Raw genomic sequence first — 19,129 nt, 5'->3', positions numbered from 1 at the left:
TTTCACAATCTCCATCTCATTAATTCTTCTCTGTGGCGCTCTCTTCATCAACTACAACATTGCAGTTCTTCCCGGGATGACACGACCTCATTAAATCCCGAAAAGCAAACCAATTTCCTCTCATGATGAAACAGATTGTCCGTTCCCATCGAGCTCATTTGTCATTGTGTGACTCCCGCGTGTCTTGTTCAACTCACCGTCTTCGTAATGATCATTCTTCACAACTAATTGTTACAAGGATGTCTAAGTGTGACCTTTCACCTCTGTCCAGTTCTGACAATGTGACTGAGCTCCCGTTGCTTCCACTTTCACAGTGTTCACTCCGCGGGTGGTCAGCACAGCAGTGGCCAGGTATAACTTCGCTGCACGAGACATGAGAGAGCTGTCGCTGCGAGAAGGAGACAATGTCAAAATCTACAGCAAGATCGGCGGCGACCAGGGCTGGTGGAAAGGAGAGACCAACGGACGAGTGAGTAAATCACAAAAGTCTGTTCATTAACGGTGATAACAATGGACCCCGACTGATCATCCCTCACAGAAAGAGAAGGAGTCTGAGTGTTACCAGATCCCTGTGGCAGCATGTGCACAAGGCAAAGCAGGACCGTGTTATTCACAACACTGATGTCGTGTTTGAGGGCACCCGACTGACTGAAAGTAACAATTAAACTGAGGAAGCGAATTCAGTACAACATTGATATCATGATATGAGACTAGATATTGAATTAGATTTGTATGTCCTAATATTGTATTGACATACGTTTCGTATTGTCCTGGTTTTAAAGGCTTTTTAAGGCTGCATTTCAGTTAACTGATGATTCTTTTCTGAAACTTTCAAGCTGTTTCGTAATTTACCGTTGCTCCACTCCATCCACATCACTGATGATTTGTTTTTGTGAAACCACCATGTTGCGATATTTTATTCCCCCCTTATCGCTCAGCCCTAAATTAAACCATTGGTGTTATGAAAGCAGGTGCTTGTAATAGAAACGTAAAAGCATGGCTGCTGGGAAATATGCCAGTTTCACAGGCTGGCAGTAAAGCCAGCAGTGATCTCTGAGCTTTTTATTCTTTTTATTTGTTTTGTTGCTGTTGCTGTGGATCCAGAGAAAGTGTGAATGATTGTGTTGTTGCACAGCTGGTCTGGGTTGTATTTTGATGTGCAGCCTGGTGTTGAGGTGCTGTAGCCGTCACATTTAGATTATATTACAGCATGTCACAATCGAGGACCATCTAGGTGCATACTCTGAGCACATATCTATATTGATTGTACAGGATTCATTTCTGGAACAAAAACATGTGACTTAAAAAGTGCATATCTGGGTCAATATGCTCAGATCAGAGACACGTCGTGCATGTCGGTGAGATCCCATCTGTTGAAATGCAGAATGTGTTAACCAGTCTACTTCTGAGGATTCTCTGGCTCGCATTGATCTGTATCGTAGATCCTTCCCCCTCTAAGCTGTTGCTGTTGAGTTCATCCCGGCACCGTCGTGAAGATTTATTTTCACGCCACTTTGCCCTGCCTGAGCCTTTCTTATGTCCACACTTGTGACATATAACAGCCGCTCTGGGTTTTTTTCTGCAGCATGAAGCAGGCAGAGAGTGAAAAAATCTCTGTCTGTGTACTGGCTGCCAGGTCGGCTACTTTCTCCCTTTGGACCTTCATCCCAGCTGCGAAAGCTGAGCTAGTGTTTACCCTGCAGGCCTTCGGTGGAGCAGTACCCATGAGTGCTGCTTTGTGATAAAGGTGGCGGGGAACGCCAGCTGCACAGACCATCGGGATACCAGGGTAGAGCTGGATATCTCAACCTGCAACCTCCTCCCAGATGAGCCCTTCACCAGAGTCCAAGGGCACACAAAGAGGGGGTTTCATGCGGTCCCTCCGCTGGTACAAAGACTGGCATCCACCCTGCTCCCGAAGGTCACTTTCTAAGGCTAGCGTAAACCCACATGGACCTCAGATCGAGCTTTACGCTTGCTTTACTGACCGCTCGTAGCAGTGTGCTTGTTCAGGTGGCTCCAGGTTTATGCCATGAACAATAACGTCATCTTCAGCAGAGAAAGCAGCCCTGACCACAGAGCTGACCAAGCTTCTGGGGAAAGAAGCAATTCCCCACGTCCCTCCTGGAGAGAAATCGAGGGTTCTATTCCCGCTCTTTTACAACAACAAAGACAAATGAGGCTGATTGTGAACCTCTGCTTGGTCTCTGTTGAAAAGATGCATTATGAAGGGGCCTGTTAACATGCTGACATGTGTTGGAATGTGTGTGTCCTGGCGCTTAGTTCACTTCTATCGACCTGATAGATGTCTATTTACACATTCCTTTCATCCCCATGCGCCGAAAAGGTCCCGCGTTTCTTCTTCCAGGGAACAACTTGGAGTACAATACCATCCACCATCGACCACCGTTCCCCTCCGAGTTTCCCCGAGTGTACGGAAACAGCGCCTGAGCTGTTACGCAGAAAAGGGATCCTAATCGTGTTCTCCTTACCCGAGGTCCACACTGGACGCCGAAGCGCTGCGAAGCGCTGCATTGTCATTGTCGATGCATAGTTATGCATTGTACCTCAGTGTGTAGGCGTAGCCCTCTAAGATGTCTGAGCCCTTTTGGCTCAACCTGCACCGGCGTTCGCACGGCTGTTATACGTCAAAAGTGCGGACAGAAGGGAAGCCTGTGCAGGGAAAAGAATCTTCATGACTGCACATGCGTGCTGGGATGATGAGCTACAGCTCAATGCAGGGCTACCAATGTACTCATAGAATCTGGAGTTACAATATCTTAACTAACATATGTCGGATCACAGCTGGTCGCTGTAATTTGGCCACATCATTTGAGCATCTGGTGATTCAGCAATGGTCAACTTTTCTTTTTGATTTGTTGATGTTGTATCACCTGTATCCTTGCTAACCCAAATCAGAACAATATGTCGACTTTGAGGAGTGAATTCTTCTCCATCAATATAATTCTCATGCTCTATAAATACCAACACGTAGGGTACAGTGTTGCCTAGCAACAGCAGGAGTAGTGTTCTTCGAGTATTTTTTTAGAACAGGGCTGTTACATCTGAGCCGTGCACTTATCAGGAAGTAATGCACATCCTCTGGGCGCCGATGTAGAGTGTTCAGAGTGGACTTAGTCGAACTGTGGCGTTGTATCAGATTGTATTCATGCTGCACATTCAATGATCTTCCTGCACGTGCAGCTGAATAAAAGGATTCTATTAACATCTTGTTTGAATTGACACACTATAATCTTATTTAATGTTTCAGATTGGATGGTTTCCCTCAACGTACGTGGATGAAGAAGGAGTTCAGTGAGGCTTGGATGTCTGCTGAACTGCTCCCTTTAAATCAGGAACCATCTTCTATCTGCTGCTCTCAGCGGAGATTTCTCACTCACTCTCCAGGAAAATAACACAAGGGAGAAAAATATGAACATATTTTTTTGTTGTTTTTGCTGGGTACTCATTTTTTCGATGAGTGTTTCTACCATGTTTCTCTATCTTGAATTATGCATCAGCTTTGCTTCTGTTTGTACATTTTTTTTTATGTGGCAGCGTGTCCTGATTAAGTGCTGTACAGGTAGAGGGAAGACATGGCTTGCTGGTAGCCTCTGTGTGCTCTGCAGAGGCTTTATTGAACCGAGGACACGGAAGAAACTGACCGTGGATCGCTTGAAGAAGGCTCCCCTTTGTTGCAGGTCCATGCGAGGTGAAATAATTGTACAGTATAGATAATTTATTGAATAGAGATTATTATCATTACTAATGATTATTGTGGGGAAGTTGATTTTTAGCAGCAGCAAGAAATCAGATAAGAAAAACTAAAATAAAGGAAAAAAAAGAACAGATGCTCTGTTTTAATGTTGCGAGATTTTGCCTTAGTTGTCATGGTTATGCCTTGTGGACTGACACCAGTGGAGGGAAGCGACTTTGTTGACTGGTTTTACTTCTCCATGTATGCATGTGCCCATGTGCGGCCCACACAAACAACACACTCAGACCAATGTAGAGTATGGTGCCTTTGAAGAATGGTCGTTGCTTATACTGAACCTCAACATCAGCCAGTACAGAACACTGCCATCGCCAAAAAGACAGTTCGTCCACGTCCAGAGGACTTCACCGAGAAGGGGAGAGGCACTTATACTGAACACCGGGGACGGCTTGCCTCCCGAGACCTAGAAAACAACACGGGGGAAGCATTTAACTTATTTTTACCGATGATTGGATGGACTCACAGAGACAGTCGGGCGCTTTTAAAGCCAACAAACACATACACTGTTTACGTCAATCTTGGCATCACGAGACAATGGGTGCAATCAGCTGGATGCAAAAGGGAAACATCATGACATTCCACTGGACAACCACTTCACACTTTGAAATCGTGGGTTTGTTGTATGATTTCTATTGTTTTTGCACAGAACCAAGGTGTTTTTATGTTGCAAGAACTGGACCGTTTATCATTTGAAGCCAAATTCAGCAATGTTTTAATGTCTGCATGTAGTTTGTTAAAATTGTTATGATTTTTGTACTTATTATTTTTTACAGATTGTCAGGCGACTGGATCCCTCCCCCCCCCCCCCCCCCCCCCCCATGTTAATCATTTTCCATGTATGTAATATGGTGATGTGCAGGCTGGTGAAAATTAAAACAGTGTCAGAAGACTTTTAATTTGAAGGAAAGTTGATGTGCTGATTAACATGACTCGACAAGAGAAGGTCTTCATCATTTTGTGATTTTATTTTGTTTAGCGGTGCAATGCTCAGTGTTTCCATTTACTTCCAGTCATTTCCTAATACCATGAATACAGATTAATAGACTAGTTATTAGGCCTTTAGCTTCAGGTTTAGCTTCAGCTTTAAAAGGTTATTTAAAATTGATATTTCAACTCCTGTCAATACATCCTCAGAGAAAAACAAGCACTTGATTATCTACATTCTTTTGAATGGTTGAGTATTTCCAATTGCAATCTATCATGGAATAAATATCTCTTTTTGGTTTAAGATGCTCTACAGCAGGGGTCTCAAACTCATTTTCACTCCGGGCCACATCAGCATCACGGTCGGCCTCAAAGGGCCGGTTGTAAATGTAAGACTGTGTAAATGTAACTACTCCTAACATATTGGTAAATAACTGTCTCTACATTTGATTATTGTTTATTCAAGTGTTAAAATATTGTACATGCAGTTATATAAATGTAAAAATATATTTAAGCACATTTCTGTTACAACTTAAATCATTTTAATTTAGGGTTAAGAAACCCACATTACTCTATCAAAGATCAAACTATTAAAGAAAATATCAAACACAAGTTATTACAATAACTTTTTTCAAAGCTTAAAATCCTTTCAAGGGGCATTTGCACAACAATCCCACATGAAGTATTTCATGTATTTTAAAGCCACGTTTGAAGTAGTCTTCAATGTACTCACAATACATTTCATTTCAAGTGTACAGTACCCAGCCAAAGAGCTGCTTCTATGACTGTTTAAGTATCTCATAATTATGACTTTCTATCTCATAACTTCGACTTGCTATCTCATAAGTTTGACTTTCTATCCCATAATTTCGACTATGGGGATATTTGTATTATCAAGTTGAACTTTTTATTATTTTCTGCTGGCGGATTCACGGGTCAAAACGTAGTATGTTCAAAAAAGGCATAGTATGATATTTAGAAAAAAGTCTTAAGAAAGTAATAAAACAGTACGTAGAAAAATTAAGGAAAAATTCATAGAATAATATGTCTTACAGTTAATATAAAGTCATTGTATAGTATCTGAAAAAAAAGGTATAAAAAGTGTTGCTGGGATGAGAATACGTCTGGATACCCTCCTGAGTCAGCTGCCCCCACGGCCCGGCCCCGGAGAAGCAGAAGAAAATGGATCGATGGACGGATCTCCAACAAGAGGCACAATATCATAGTATCGTAAGTCAAAGAACCAAAAGTCGTCTTCGAGTATTTAAAAAAAAGTCTTGAAAACATCAGTATAATCTGTCTTAAATGTTAAAGCATAGCGTGTCAGAAAGTCAGTATAATTAGTCTTTAAAAAGTCAAAGCATAGTTTTTGAAAAAAGGTCATAGAATAGTCACAATATAGTATGTCAAGAAGGTCATGAAATAGTATGAACAAAAAAGTTAAAAAGATAATTGTGTATCATGTCGAAAACGTTTAGTATGTGTAAAAAGTATATAAAAGTCAGAACAGTATGTCGAAAAAAGTCATCGTACAGTTAAAAAAGTGATTCTATAAAAAGGTTGAAAAATTATAAATAAGTCATAGAATATTATGTTGAAAAAACGGACAAAAAGTCATAATATACTATGCTGAATAAGGTGAAAAAAGTCTTCGTATACTATGCCGAAAACTGATGAAAAGACAAAAGGTTTACAGAATAGTATCTCTAAAAAATGCTTTTAAAAAGTCGTAGTATAGTATGTGGAAAGAAGTGAAAAGAAGTCATAGTATAGTAGGTCGAAAAAGTGATAAGTCAGAGAACAGTGTGATGAACCTCCAGCTCCCATACACTAGGTGTCCCTGTTGTGCATGTGGTTGTCTGTTGCAGGTGCTGAATGGAGGGTCATCAGTACTCCTTCATTCTGCTGCCCTGGTCTCTCTGGGGGAAGATCCTTTGTGTCACCGGCATGACACAGTGGCTCTGGTTCATGTTTGAGTTCTGTTCCTTTTTACACACTGCCACACATCTATACATACACTTCACTATTGATAACTGATACTAACACGTTACATTGTTTTACTTGTTTGTTGAAAATAAATTGCTTATATTATGGTATGTCATGAAAAAGTCATAGTATATCCCATAAAAATCATATATAATAAAATTTCACAACATGTATCTGGTATATCACATTTTCGTATAAAACTGAATCAAATTGCGTGTCATTAATATCATAGAATACTATGCCATAACAAAATGTCAAATAAGTGAAATATAAAATATGTCTTTAAAATGTCATATGAAATCAATCGTATAATATGTCATAAATATTTAAAGTGTGTCATTTCTTTATAATTTGATCTCATTAGACATTTGTGTGAAACAGTCATATAAATCTTGAGTTATGGCCGACAACATGTTTTCTAAGGTCACAGTGACCATTGCCCAACAGTCAGTTCATCCTTGAGCCCATGTATATGTCTTCCAGATGTCAGCAGACTCCACCTGCGCAGGTGTTCCTGAGACCCAATCACTGTGGTCTGAGTTGGTGGATTGTGACATTTGTTTAAATAGAGGTGATCTGTTTTGTGTAAAGGACGTAAACAAATTAAATTGAATAAAAAATATCCAGAGACAATTTGTAAAATGCCCTTTACAATAAGTAAATCTGTTGATATTACATTGTATATTATATTACAATATACTCATTATTATTATATCAGTTTGTCCATCCGTCTGCCTTTCAGTTAGTTTTTATATACAGTATTCAAATTGCTAATCCACTGATGCAGAGTAGGAGTCCTTTCTTTTGAAATTAAGAGGATTCAGTACATGAACAGATTTGATACTGTGCATGACTCATCTCTGAACTTTTTAATCCCCCTTTCAAGCTGCCATGTTGTTTTAGTTTTTACCTTGAACAGGAGTAACTGACAGATGTGAGAGAAACTATTGTTGTCGTGGAGCAAATGATAACTTCCTGTCCCTCTCAATGAGCTTTTCACCGTGACGCCATCTTTATTTTAAGACAGTTGAACAGATGTATGTCACAGATATGGAGATGGATTGTGGTTTGAAGTGGCTCTCTGTCTCTTGCACACAACACTGTCCTCCCACGCTGACACTGCTCCCATTTCAACATCTACTTTGAATGCACTGTTTTCAACTGCATGTAAACTGTTATAACTGTTTATATGCAAAAGGAGAAATCCTGTCAGAGGTGTCAGGACAGGAGGTCAGCTGCGGAACATCAGATCTGGAGAAGCTCCGCTTTCCGCTTTCCGCTTTCCACTTTCCACTTCTTTTTTTTAATTCAAGAATATAATGATCTCTTTTCATGATGCCAGCTGTTCACTCTGCTAATATCTGTTACATTTTTATGATGTCGAATGAGCAACTGGGCACTTTTCTCTTGCTGCAGAGCTCTCCTGTCCTTGGTCGTGCACGGATCACCTTTTTTAATACAACAAGGTCAATCAACCAACAGTTCCACATTTTCGGTGAGGTGAGATTGATACCACTCTTCCCGTTAAATGTAACGCTCCAGACAGCAGCTGGTTAGCTTAGCAAAAAGACCTGTAAGGGGAAAACACCTAGCCTTGCTCTATCCAGTGGTACAAAAAAGCACCTTCCAGCACCCTTAGAGCTCACTAATAAACATATATTTCATCTTCAACTTTCTATAAAAAATGAAGCGTAAAAACAATATGCCGTTCTACATGCAACAGCTGACCAACTTCTTGGCCATAAATAACTGCTTTGATGTTTTCCAGTCAGGCTTTCAACAGCACCACAGTACTGAAACTGCTCTTGTTAAGGTTTTCAACGACATCCACTTAAACATAGACAATGGCAGAAGTTCAGTCTTAGTGTTACTGGATATCAGTGCTGCATTCGACACGGTCGACCATGCCATACTCCTAGAAAGACTAAAAATCTGGGTGGGACTCTCTGGTACTTTGTGTCTATAGCTGATTACACATCAGAGCTGACTAAAATGACATGTGGTGTTCCCCAAGGTTCAATACTGGGGCCTCTTCTGTTCAACATCTACATGCTTCCACTAGCTCAGATTATGGAAAGCAACAAAGTGTGTTATCATAATTATGCAGACGACACACAAATCTACATAACTATGTCACCAGGCGACTATAACCCCATACAAGGGCTGGGTAACTGCATTGAACAAATCAACAACTGGATGTGCCAGAATTTTCTTCAATTAAACAAAGATAAAACAGAAGTAATTGTTTTCGGTACCAAGGACGAACAATTGAAAATCACCGCTCAGCTTCAGTCACTGATGTTAAAACCCACAAACCAAGCCAGAAATCAAGGTGTAGTTATGGATTCAGACCTCAACCTCAACAGCCATATCAAGACAATTACAAAATCAGCCTACTATCACCTGAAGAATATATCAAGGATTAGAGGACTTATGTCTCAAAAGGATTTGGAAAAACTTGTCCACGCATTTATCTTCAGCAGACTGGACTACTGTAACGGTGTGTTTACAGGTCTCTGTAAAAAATCCGTCAGAAAGCTGCAGCTGATTCAGAACGCTGCAGCTCGAGTCCTCACTAAGACCAGGAGGGTGGATCACATCACTCCAGTTCTGATGTCTTTGCACTGGCTTCCTGTCCAACAAAGAATTGACTTTAAAATCCTGCTGTTGGTTTACAAAGCACTGAATGGTTTAGGGCCAAAATACATCTCTGATCTGCTGCTACCTTACGAACCATCCCGACCCCTCAGGTCGTCTGGGACCGGTCTACTATCTGTTCCCAGAGTCAGAACTAAACATGGAGAAGCAGCGTTCAGTTTTTCTGCTCCACATATCTGGAACAAAGTCCCAGAAAGCTGCAGGTCTGCTGAGACCCTCAGCTCATTTAAATCAAGATTGAAGACTTTTCTGTTTGCTGCTGCCTTTAATTGAACCACATTCAATTCATATATTAATCAATTTCCTGCATTTCTGCATTTTACTACTGTATTTTATTTCTTACACTGTTCTTAATTGCTGTTAAATCTCCTTTTCTTTTGCCTTATGTTTTGATGCTTTTAATGGTTTTAAAAGGACTGCACAATATGTCGCCATTTCCTCCGGGACCGAGTTCGTGCAAGGCGTACACTATAAAACGCAGATCGGCAGAGATCTTTTCCAGACGTGGTTTGTGTGCGAGTAATTGCAGAATTGCGGCAGTGTATGGTTGATTGCGTGCAGCGCAATGTCTCAGGGAGACATCGATTATTGTTTCAATGTATGTTTTAAATCTCCTTTACTTTTGCCTTTATGCTTTTAATGGTTTCATGTGAAGCACTTTGAATTACCTTGTTGTTGAAATGTGCTATACAAATAAACTTGCCTTGCCTTACAGGGATTAAGAGTCGGAACAATTCTTCCCCAGGCACAGCAACTTGTGGAGTCTCTGCTGGTTGCCTTGTCACTGCTCAGAGCAAAACAACTGTTAGGCACATAACCCCAATAAAACATGTTGGTGCGGGTAGGAAGATGCTGCTGTGGTAATTGTTTCCCTGTTTCCAGGCTTTATGCTACACTAAGATGTCCGTCTGCTGCCTGTAGATTCATATTTAATGGACAGATTATGATACTTACAGCATCTAACTTGCTGTAAGAGAGTAAATAAGAGTATTTCCTAAAATGTCAGTGTGGTTCCAGATAACAAGTATTAGCAGTAAAAATGTAATTTCTATGGTATTGTCTTAAAATAAAAAGAATTGTTTGGAACATGAGGGTGGACAAATTACAGCATTGTAACATGGTATTTACCAATTTTGACTTCCAAGCATTTTCATGTGATTTTGAAGGTGTCACACTGATAATAGCCTAAAATATTTTGAAAACATCAATTTATTATAACTCATTATTATCAGATGATGGCACCATTAATCTCACCATATTTCCATTTTGAATCCAAATATTGCACTGATTTAACAATTGTATTGTTTGCTGGTAATCATATCGTCACCAAAACATTGCTATACTATTATTAAATAGTTTTATCTCGTTGCAGTCATTAAATGTGTTTCCCGATCATTACCCTTTTGATTTTGGCCCTTTATTACCATGTTACCATGTATACTGATTGTTTAAGCTATTAACAATTATTCCGTACTTCCTATGCACCTACTTCGGCCTTCATTTTGATCTCAACTACATAGCTGCTACGTTTTGTGACTGTATTTTGCACAGTTGTGACGCTATTGCTTTGACAAAAAACACCTGGCAAAGTACTCAAAACCATTTCTGTGCCAGTACAATATGTCTCCAGGACCTCGTTTTGCCATGATAACACACAAACAAATCTTTACAATATGTCTGTGTAGATACATTGGCAAATATGAGCAGAAAATTGTTAAAACACAACCCAAACCCATCCTCCACCTCGCTGTCATTCTGAGTGAATGAATGAATAAAAGGATAAACTGAAGTCATCCGTGATTGAGGAAGGTGTTTTTCTTCTTTTCTTATTCTTTTTTAATGTACACACACACACACACACACACACACACACACACACACACACACACACACACACACACACACACACACACACACACACACACACACACACACACACACACACACACACACACAGAATTACAAGGTGAAAACAATACCAGCCACATTCTGTCACGACTGGTAATTAGACATACAACAGCTGTACCCAGGAAAGTGTTTTTAGAGGAATTCTGAGATATCACTTTTCAATGTTGTTTTGAGATTTAATGATTTGTATATAAATGCTGCAAATCTAAAACGAGAACTCCCAAGAGTGTTTGTTGAAACGATGAAAGCCTCTCATGTTTCCAACCCGAAGGACAGTCAGAAAAGAAGAAAGAGATTGTAACTTTGAATGGATTCTACTTCGGCTTTCAGATGAAGGACAAAGAGGAACTTGAGGAATGTGAGCAGTTATATCTGCATCAACAGACCTGGAGAAAATCAGTTTGTGAAACCGGATGTTCCGCACAATGTGAGATCGAAGATGAAGACAGAGAAATAAAATAAAAACTTTAACATAAACAGAGCTGACAAAACTACACAACAGTCAACATAAAGTGTCCTAATCATGGGACTTTTTGGTTACAAAATGATCAATGGCAGAAACTTGACAGTGTGTGTGATTGGTTCCCTTCCCCCAGTATCTTACTTCTCTAACCGTCAAGCTGCCACCACCTGTAACTGTGCCCTGCTGTCCCTGCTGTGCTGTTCAGCACACGATGTCATTGGAGAACTCCTCCTCGAAGCGATATCTGTTGCTTAACTTCCAATATAGGATCCCGATGAAGACCAGCAGGATGAAGACGAGGAGCAGAGAACCCACAACAGTGCCGAGTATAACTGCCGCTCTGTTTGGGGCTGTAACGAATCAGCACGAATAACAAAGAATTATTCTCTCAGAAGCTTTGTGGTAGAAAAGAACAAAGTGTGAAGAATCTATCAAACTCGATTATTTGTGTTGGCAAGTGCAGAGATTACTGGCTTCTTTTGGCTTGTGTCTCTTCCAAGTTAAAACATATCTTCACACCTCAGCATACGGAAATTAAATATTTTTTGTATTGTGAAGCCATGGGAGGGGGGGGGGGGGGGGGGGCTTAGTACCGGCTTAGTTCAACAGTTTGGGAACTAAGCTTATTTGCTTAGTTTCCAAGAAGATAATTACCATCGTCATCTGTCATCTGTCATGTATGAAGCAGTGTCCAGCAGCAGGGAAAGAGGGACACTACCTCGCCTGGCTCTCTCCAGAGGCACAGAAACAGCACTTTTAAAGCTTTTACAGGTTTTTTTTACATGTGTCGAACTTGGGTTGTAAGGTTGATGACAAGACTTAAGACATGTAACGGGACGATTTCTTGGTCGGGCGCAGTATATGCACCAGATTTATTCTGATATTTATTCTGATATATTCTGGCAGCTCTGGTATTTATCCTGTTTCATTGTTGTTCAAAGCTGTTCAGAGGTATTTACTCATGAATCATTTCATGGATTCATTTTTACATTGTATCAGTTGCTTGAGTTTTGTTGCTGCCATTTTTTCGTATCTTTTTTTAAAACAATTCCTCAAGTAAATAGGGCCTGTTGAAATATAAAGCGGAGGAGTCTGTTCAGCATGACTCATCTTTGACTCTGTGAGTCAGCAGCAGGAATCAGAGATGAAGAGCGGATGGTGAAACAAAGGTTTGTGTCTTCTGTGAATAAAGCGATTTGCTGCCACTGACTGTGACCTCATTCTGTCATCATTAGATAACGTAATAAGGAGAGCAAAGCGATGCTCCGGAGCGCAGTGCTTTAAGCCCTGTGTGTGAGAAGTGGAGCAATGATGAGATTGTGGCGCAACTACAAAAAGAAAGAGAAGAGGATGAAGGTCATTTCATGCTGGCATGTGTGCGTCATGCGCGATGTATGTGGACCGGAGCGTTCTGTGCGGAGGCGCGTTTCCTCACGTTTCTTTGCTTTCAGGTTGATCCTGCAGTGTTCGTCTCCAACAGCATTGTTAACCTCACAAAGGTAGAATCCTGCGACGCTCTGTGAGTGATTGGTGATCCTCAGCTCCCCCGTCACGCTGTCTGATGAAAACACACACCAACACCGATTAAGACATGTGCTATGTGTAGGGCATTCAAGGGGATACAATGAAGATGCATCAGACAGGGACGCTCGGAGGTTTCTCTACAAGTAGAATCGTTGAAGTGATACTTAAAACTCGTTGTTCATGACAGGAGAAGAGCTGCTCACAGAATTGTATGTCTGCGTGCTGCAAGAAGACACTGATCACGGAGTTTACAGTAAATGTCATCAACATTTCGGGAAATGTTTTGTGTTATAAAGAGTGAAGAGAAAATGCAAATGATCTTCTGATTATGCACAGTGAGTCCCTCAAGTAGAATATAAATTTTAAACAGAGTGTTTTGCATTAAATCATGAATTATTTTGAATACTTTCACCTGGAAGTTTTATTTAATTCATAATGATTTTCAAAACCGGAATGTAAATTCCTTGATTCCTTCATCTTGGAAAATAAATAACAAGCACAGAGTGTTCCAATGACGTAAACGTGCCTAAGCTGCCGGGGGCCGAAGCAGAAAAGACAACATTTTATATTGTGAAATTTGACTGATATTTACTGAAAATGACATACAATACAGTCAACAGCGAGTAACGTTAAGCTCCCTGCTGATCTCTCTCCAGCCTCCTGCAGCAATGGTGTACCATACATTTCAATGGCAAAGGAAACGGCTCTTGAGCAATGCTGTTCATCACTTTGGAATTGTTACCTCTCATAATGTTGGAAAATGCACACCGACTGTAATCTGTGTCCGTGTTAACACTTGGCCTCTGAGTCCAGGGCAGGCTTTTGAAATTAGCGTTGATCAATTTGGGCCTTTGGCTGCCGTCTGTGGCGCTGTATGCCCTGCAGTTGTCTGGAGTGTGTGTGTGTGTGTGTGTGTGTGCGTGTGTGCGCACAAGCGTGCGTTTGTGTTTGGGCAGAGGCCCAAGGGAACAAATTGCACCAGGGCTAATCACAATTATGTAAGGCTGCTGCACTGAACATTCAACAATAAAAAGGATTTTCATTGAGTTTTGCTCACACAGCATTCAATACTTAACCACACGCACTTACACACACACACCTACACACACACACACACACACACACACACACACACACACACACACCTACACACACACACACACACACACACACACACACACACACACACACACACACCTGTAGTAGCATCATGACATCAGCAGAGGTCACACTTACTCTGTGTGCTTGCAGCAGGGGTTGGGCCTGCACCTTCTCTCCTCCACCAGTATTTTAAGGGAGTGGAGCCTTTTTCAGACTTGCAGTGCAGAGACACAGCCTCTCCGACCAGCTCCCCTCCTTGCACCCAGCACTCGGGCACAGACGGGTTCACTGAAATCACAACAAATGGAAATCACAATTCCTTTCTCTTCTTGTCTTTTTCCTTGAAAACAGTTCAGCTCTCTAGCTTTTGATTTGGGCTTTTACAGATTTACACCAAATCAAACCAACCAAATGAAGAAACATGGAGTTCTGTACTGGTTTGGAAGTTGAAAGAGGACAAAAATAGGTTTTAGTTCGGGTGAAATAAATGACATAACAAGATACGCTTGGAGAGACTGACCTGAAGGTCCACAACATTTCACACATTTAAGTGTGTTCACCATCTATATCATAAAATACGGAATACTATCCATCTATTTATGCATTCTTTGAATCACTTGACCTTAAAAAGAACCTGACCTGACTTGTTGGCTCTTAGGTCTGTTTTGTTGTTTGGATGAAAACAGCTTCTGGTTGTCTGAAGGATATGTTATGTGAGGTTTCGCTACAGATTACCATTCAACATCTGTCAGGTTTCATCAAGGAAGAGTTCACTTCATCTGATCCAAACAGGCCCATCTGTAAGATGGACTTTAAGAGGAAAAATAAATGTTTGAGGCGTTGTGGTAGTCAGGTTTTTCAGGTTTTGGAAAGGAAATTACAATAACTGCCAAGGTTTCATGTATACAGCACTGCATCTTTTATAGGTTGTACTGAGAAATACAATGTAATCAGTGCTCCTTCAACCTGTAACTCTGATTGGTCATCTGAAACAAATGAGTTGCCCTAAAAAAAGTGTAAAAAATACTCCTTTAAAACTATATTCCGTCCTTTTGATTTAGATTCCACAAGGCTCCTGAAACAGTCTTCTTTTTTTAAATGTGACCAATAATTTGATATCCTGAAACATCTTTGTGGGAGGTTATTTAATATAGTCTCCAGTCATATCATAATAAATGAATCTGCCAATGTGGTGAGCTCCTCCTCCACCCCAGTTCCTGCTCATGCTCTTCAAACAAGATGAGTTGGACTAGAATCAAGTAAATGACTTCACCCCTCTGGCAGATGTTAAGACTGAACACACTGACAAATGGCTCTAAGTGAGGTGTCATTTTGAATTATAGTCGCCTTTCTTTAATATCTCACCGACTCAATCAGTATTAGTTTCAGGGAAACGGACCTTTCTCGAGCCATCTTCCTTCAGTTAATTCATTTAATCACAATGGTCAGACTTATGACCGCAGCTCTCCACGTCAAAGCTCCATCATTAGATAAAGCAATCTCAAGTGCCATGCAGGTAGAAGCTCCAGACAACAGAAAATGGAGCATGAGGTTAAGATTGTTTGGTCAAACCCTTTGACCATGACACAGTGAATGGTAGGCAGCGTCCTAATGGAGAGACTGGAACATTAAATCATCATGAAAATTAACAAAGCCTCCAGCTGCTCAGCTAGCTTCCACTTGTGCTTTCCCGCCTCGCAAGTTTCCATGGATCGTGGTTACATCTGGACCACGCGCGGCTGTGCATATCGCATTACCACTCTCATGATATGTATTGTTTCTGTCGTATGGATTGACAATGTTGTGATTTTGTTATGTTGTTATTTGCGTGCACATGACATCTATACACTTCTGCCCATGCTGGGAGAGGGGTACCGTCCTCAGTTGTTCTCCTCGAGGTTTCTTCCTTTATTTTCCCTGTATCAAATTATTGATTTGTGATATTCGGCTATACGAATGAAATGTATTTGTATTGGGAATTCTTTTTTTATTAAAGGGTGTAAAAATGGTCGAGAGAGCTGACGCTCGTTTATAACATGTTGTTTGAGTCGTGCTGCTCAAAAGAGAACAAATCATGTTCTCACATAGCAAGAGTATTTTATTATTAAGCACAAGGGATTTGAAAATGGTTAAATTTGACCTGAATTCATGGCGCAACACCTCATCAAATGAAGGATTGTTTCTTTTAAGGAATAGTATCTGACTGGTAACAGCCTTTGATAACAGCAGACACTGAGAGAGCGATTATCTCAGTTCTCACTGGCATCCAGGTGCTCTTGACCTCCACAAAGCACTGATGGATACACTTCTCTGTGGTAACATAGTCGTCTTAAAAGATCAAACATAGCAGGTACATTTAAATTAGCTTTGTGGCAAATTGTAAATGTAATCTCTCCTGGCATGTGAAAAGGAAATGTAACATTCATTGATACAGGCAACTCAAAATGCTCAAAGTGAATGTTGTAGCCAGATACATGTGCTAACCCAAGGATGCAACCCCGATGCCCAGTCTTACCCAACACCACCAGTGACACCTTGCCTGTGTGTACTCCAGGGGGCTTCCTCACTCTACACTGGTAGGTAGCACTGTGAGCAGGCGACAGCAGAGCGATCGACATCGAAGCGTCACCCAGTGAGGGGTCAGTAGCAGCAAAGCTCAGCCCTTTTGCAGGAGCGTGGGTACCATGAATGTGTACAGTTCCGCTGGTGTATGACATGAGCTGAAGGAAAACAAAATAGAAACAAAGAGTCAATACGTTCATGTAAACCAGTGTCCTAAGGACACGCCCACCGCATATGACCACCAACTTTAGAGCTTGTAGAGCTTTACAGAAGTTTTCAATCCATTCTGGCTCATTCTTTTATTTACATTCACTGTATGGCTCAGTCACTGCACTCTCAACAATCTTGTTTCAATAGCAGCCAGTTGGTTTTGGCAAACAAGTTCTCACAAAACCCACGACAAGCACTGTCCCTTGGGGCTGCTAATGTTAGCAAAATAGCCTTTTTAATTAAAGGCGCCTGCCTGGCACAGCAAAGACAACGTTAGTGAAGATCTGAGCAAGTCTCACAATTAAAGAAGAATATATTATTCTCTGCTCATGGAGACTGAAGCAGAGAGATTAAAAAAACCCGATGTATACTGTTGTGGAGACATTGATCTGTAGGCCAGAAACTCAGCCCCAGATGAACGCTAACTGGCGATTTATTGGGATGATAATGTTGTTTCCTGTCTCCTGGGTGTTTAAATGGCCGATTGTCATGAACACACTAGTTTATAATGTGATATGTCAGGGCTTCATGCTCGTCGCCTTTTCGACAAGATCGATTACGACAGCTTTAGGTTTGCAGTGGATACATGTTTAGATTCATGTAGAATAACGAGCGTGTAAACCCTGTTTGACTGAACAAAGCATTTCCATTTGCTGAACCAATAGTCTGCACCGGTCACTTGTCTACAGCAGGATGTATCTGGACCTGTTTATTCTTTGTATTGACTGATAAAAATAACCGTCTGCTGCAGAGGTGAGGGAAACAAAACCCTCTCAAGTCTCCGACACTAATGACTCGTTTCATTTAAAAGGGCAAATTGGACAAACAACGACTTCCTGTGAAAATAAAAAGGTGTTAGGAGTTTGTCCACACTGCAGCGTCCTGGACTTAATTCAGATTTAGGATTGAGACAGAAAAGAATTCGATGTTTTTAAGTGAATGTTCTTTAGGTGCCTGAGCATGTATTCCAAATGAATTCTGCTTTGCGAGCTCAATATATGAGACCATGTTTATACATTTACAGTACAATGTCCCACCATTCTCATTCTGCGTCTCACCATCTGATCTGCCTGCGTGGAGTCTGGACTGACCGCAGTCCATTCTATGGAAAGTTCTCCGATGTCAGAAGGGCTCGGTGTGTAACTGCAGCCCAAACTCACGCTCTCTCCCGCTGCCTTCTGGATGGTCTGCGGACTTGTGGATGTCACCTGCATCCCTCGCACACATTTCAACTCTGAAGAAATTCAGAGAAAAATAATCCAAGAAACATATTTGTTGTTTCTAAATCCCTTATTGTAATCCTCAAAGAGACATATTGTGTTTTCTCATCCAGCGAGTCCTTTTTCCACGCTCATGGAGCCACAGTTTACGCTGCCCATGCACCCAGTTTTATGGATACGTTTAATATTAATCCAAATTCTTCTCTCAGAGAAAAGTCTGGCTAAGAAAGCCACACAAACATAATAGTTGCAGCCAAATGTCACAAAGATATATAAAAACCGGCCAAATTGCATTTTGTAGTTGGAATAAAGCTCATTAAGCAGCGCTCCAGAGAGGAACATAAATCAGAGGACAGGTATGAACAAAACATGACACAGCGTTGAACGTCTTTCCACAAGCTCCTTCATCACAAGCTCAAAACATCTTGTCGGGGCTCCATTGGGATGTGTTAGATCCTGGGGTACTTCTGGCCCGATACGGGGCAATGAATTACCTAATTTGAAAGCCTTGAAATCATTCTCCCGCTCTCTCTGTGTGTGTTATAATTGTTTGCTGCTGTATGTTAAATACAGCTCCCTTAAGGTTTGTTTTGTGTTCTTCATTTTCATTCAAGAAAGCTTGAATTAAACTCACAATGGCTTTTCAGGAGCATGTGGCCTGGAGGAAATAATTATGGTGTTCAGGAATTTGCATGTTCAATTATTCCAACTGTTACATATTAAAGCAAGGATTGGTAATCTTCTTCAAATATATGATATTATATTTGTTGATATTATCATTACATCGTGACAGCAATC

The 19,129-nt window shown here is 40.9% G+C and overlaps 2 protein-coding genes across 7 annotated transcripts in view; one reads left to right on the top strand and one right to left on the bottom strand.

Annotated features, from left to right (window-relative positions):
- Window positions 1–4,769, top strand: part of vav2 (vav 2 guanine nucleotide exchange factor) — a 182,234-nt gene extending 177,465 nt beyond the window's left edge. For all 6 annotated transcript variants that reach the window (XM_079290212.1, XM_079290215.1, XM_079290211.1 and 3 more), the window contains 2 exons: window positions 315–469; window positions 3,272–4,769. In XM_079290212.1, the coding sequence (XP_079146338.1) occupies window positions 315–469; window positions 3,272–3,319 (203 nt within the window). In that variant the 3' untranslated portion in view covers window positions 3,320–4,769. The remainder of the gene's footprint in view (window positions 1–314; window positions 470–3,271) is intronic.
- Window positions 4,770–11,915: 7,146 nt separating this feature from the next.
- On the bottom strand, window positions 11,916–18,325 carry vsig8a (V-set and immunoglobulin domain containing 8a; the record flags this gene model as incomplete). Its single annotated transcript, XM_079289425.1, has 5 exons — window positions 11,916–12,064; window positions 13,150–13,272; window positions 14,475–14,627; window positions 16,855–17,059; window positions 18,170–18,325. 5 exons carry the CDS (start codon window positions 18,323–18,325, stop codon window positions 11,916–11,918), a joined length of 786 nt encoding a protein of 261 aa, XP_079145551.1.
- Window positions 18,326–19,129: the final 804 nt, after the last annotated feature.

The sequence above is a fragment of the Melanostigma gelatinosum genome (assembly GCF_949748355.1).
Source record: "Melanostigma gelatinosum genome assembly, chromosome: 18".
Taxonomy (NCBI): Eukaryota; Metazoa; Chordata; class Actinopteri; order Perciformes; family Zoarcidae; genus Melanostigma; species Melanostigma gelatinosum.
Note: the sequence above shows the minus strand (reverse complement) of the source record. Positions and strands in the feature narration are given on the sequence as shown.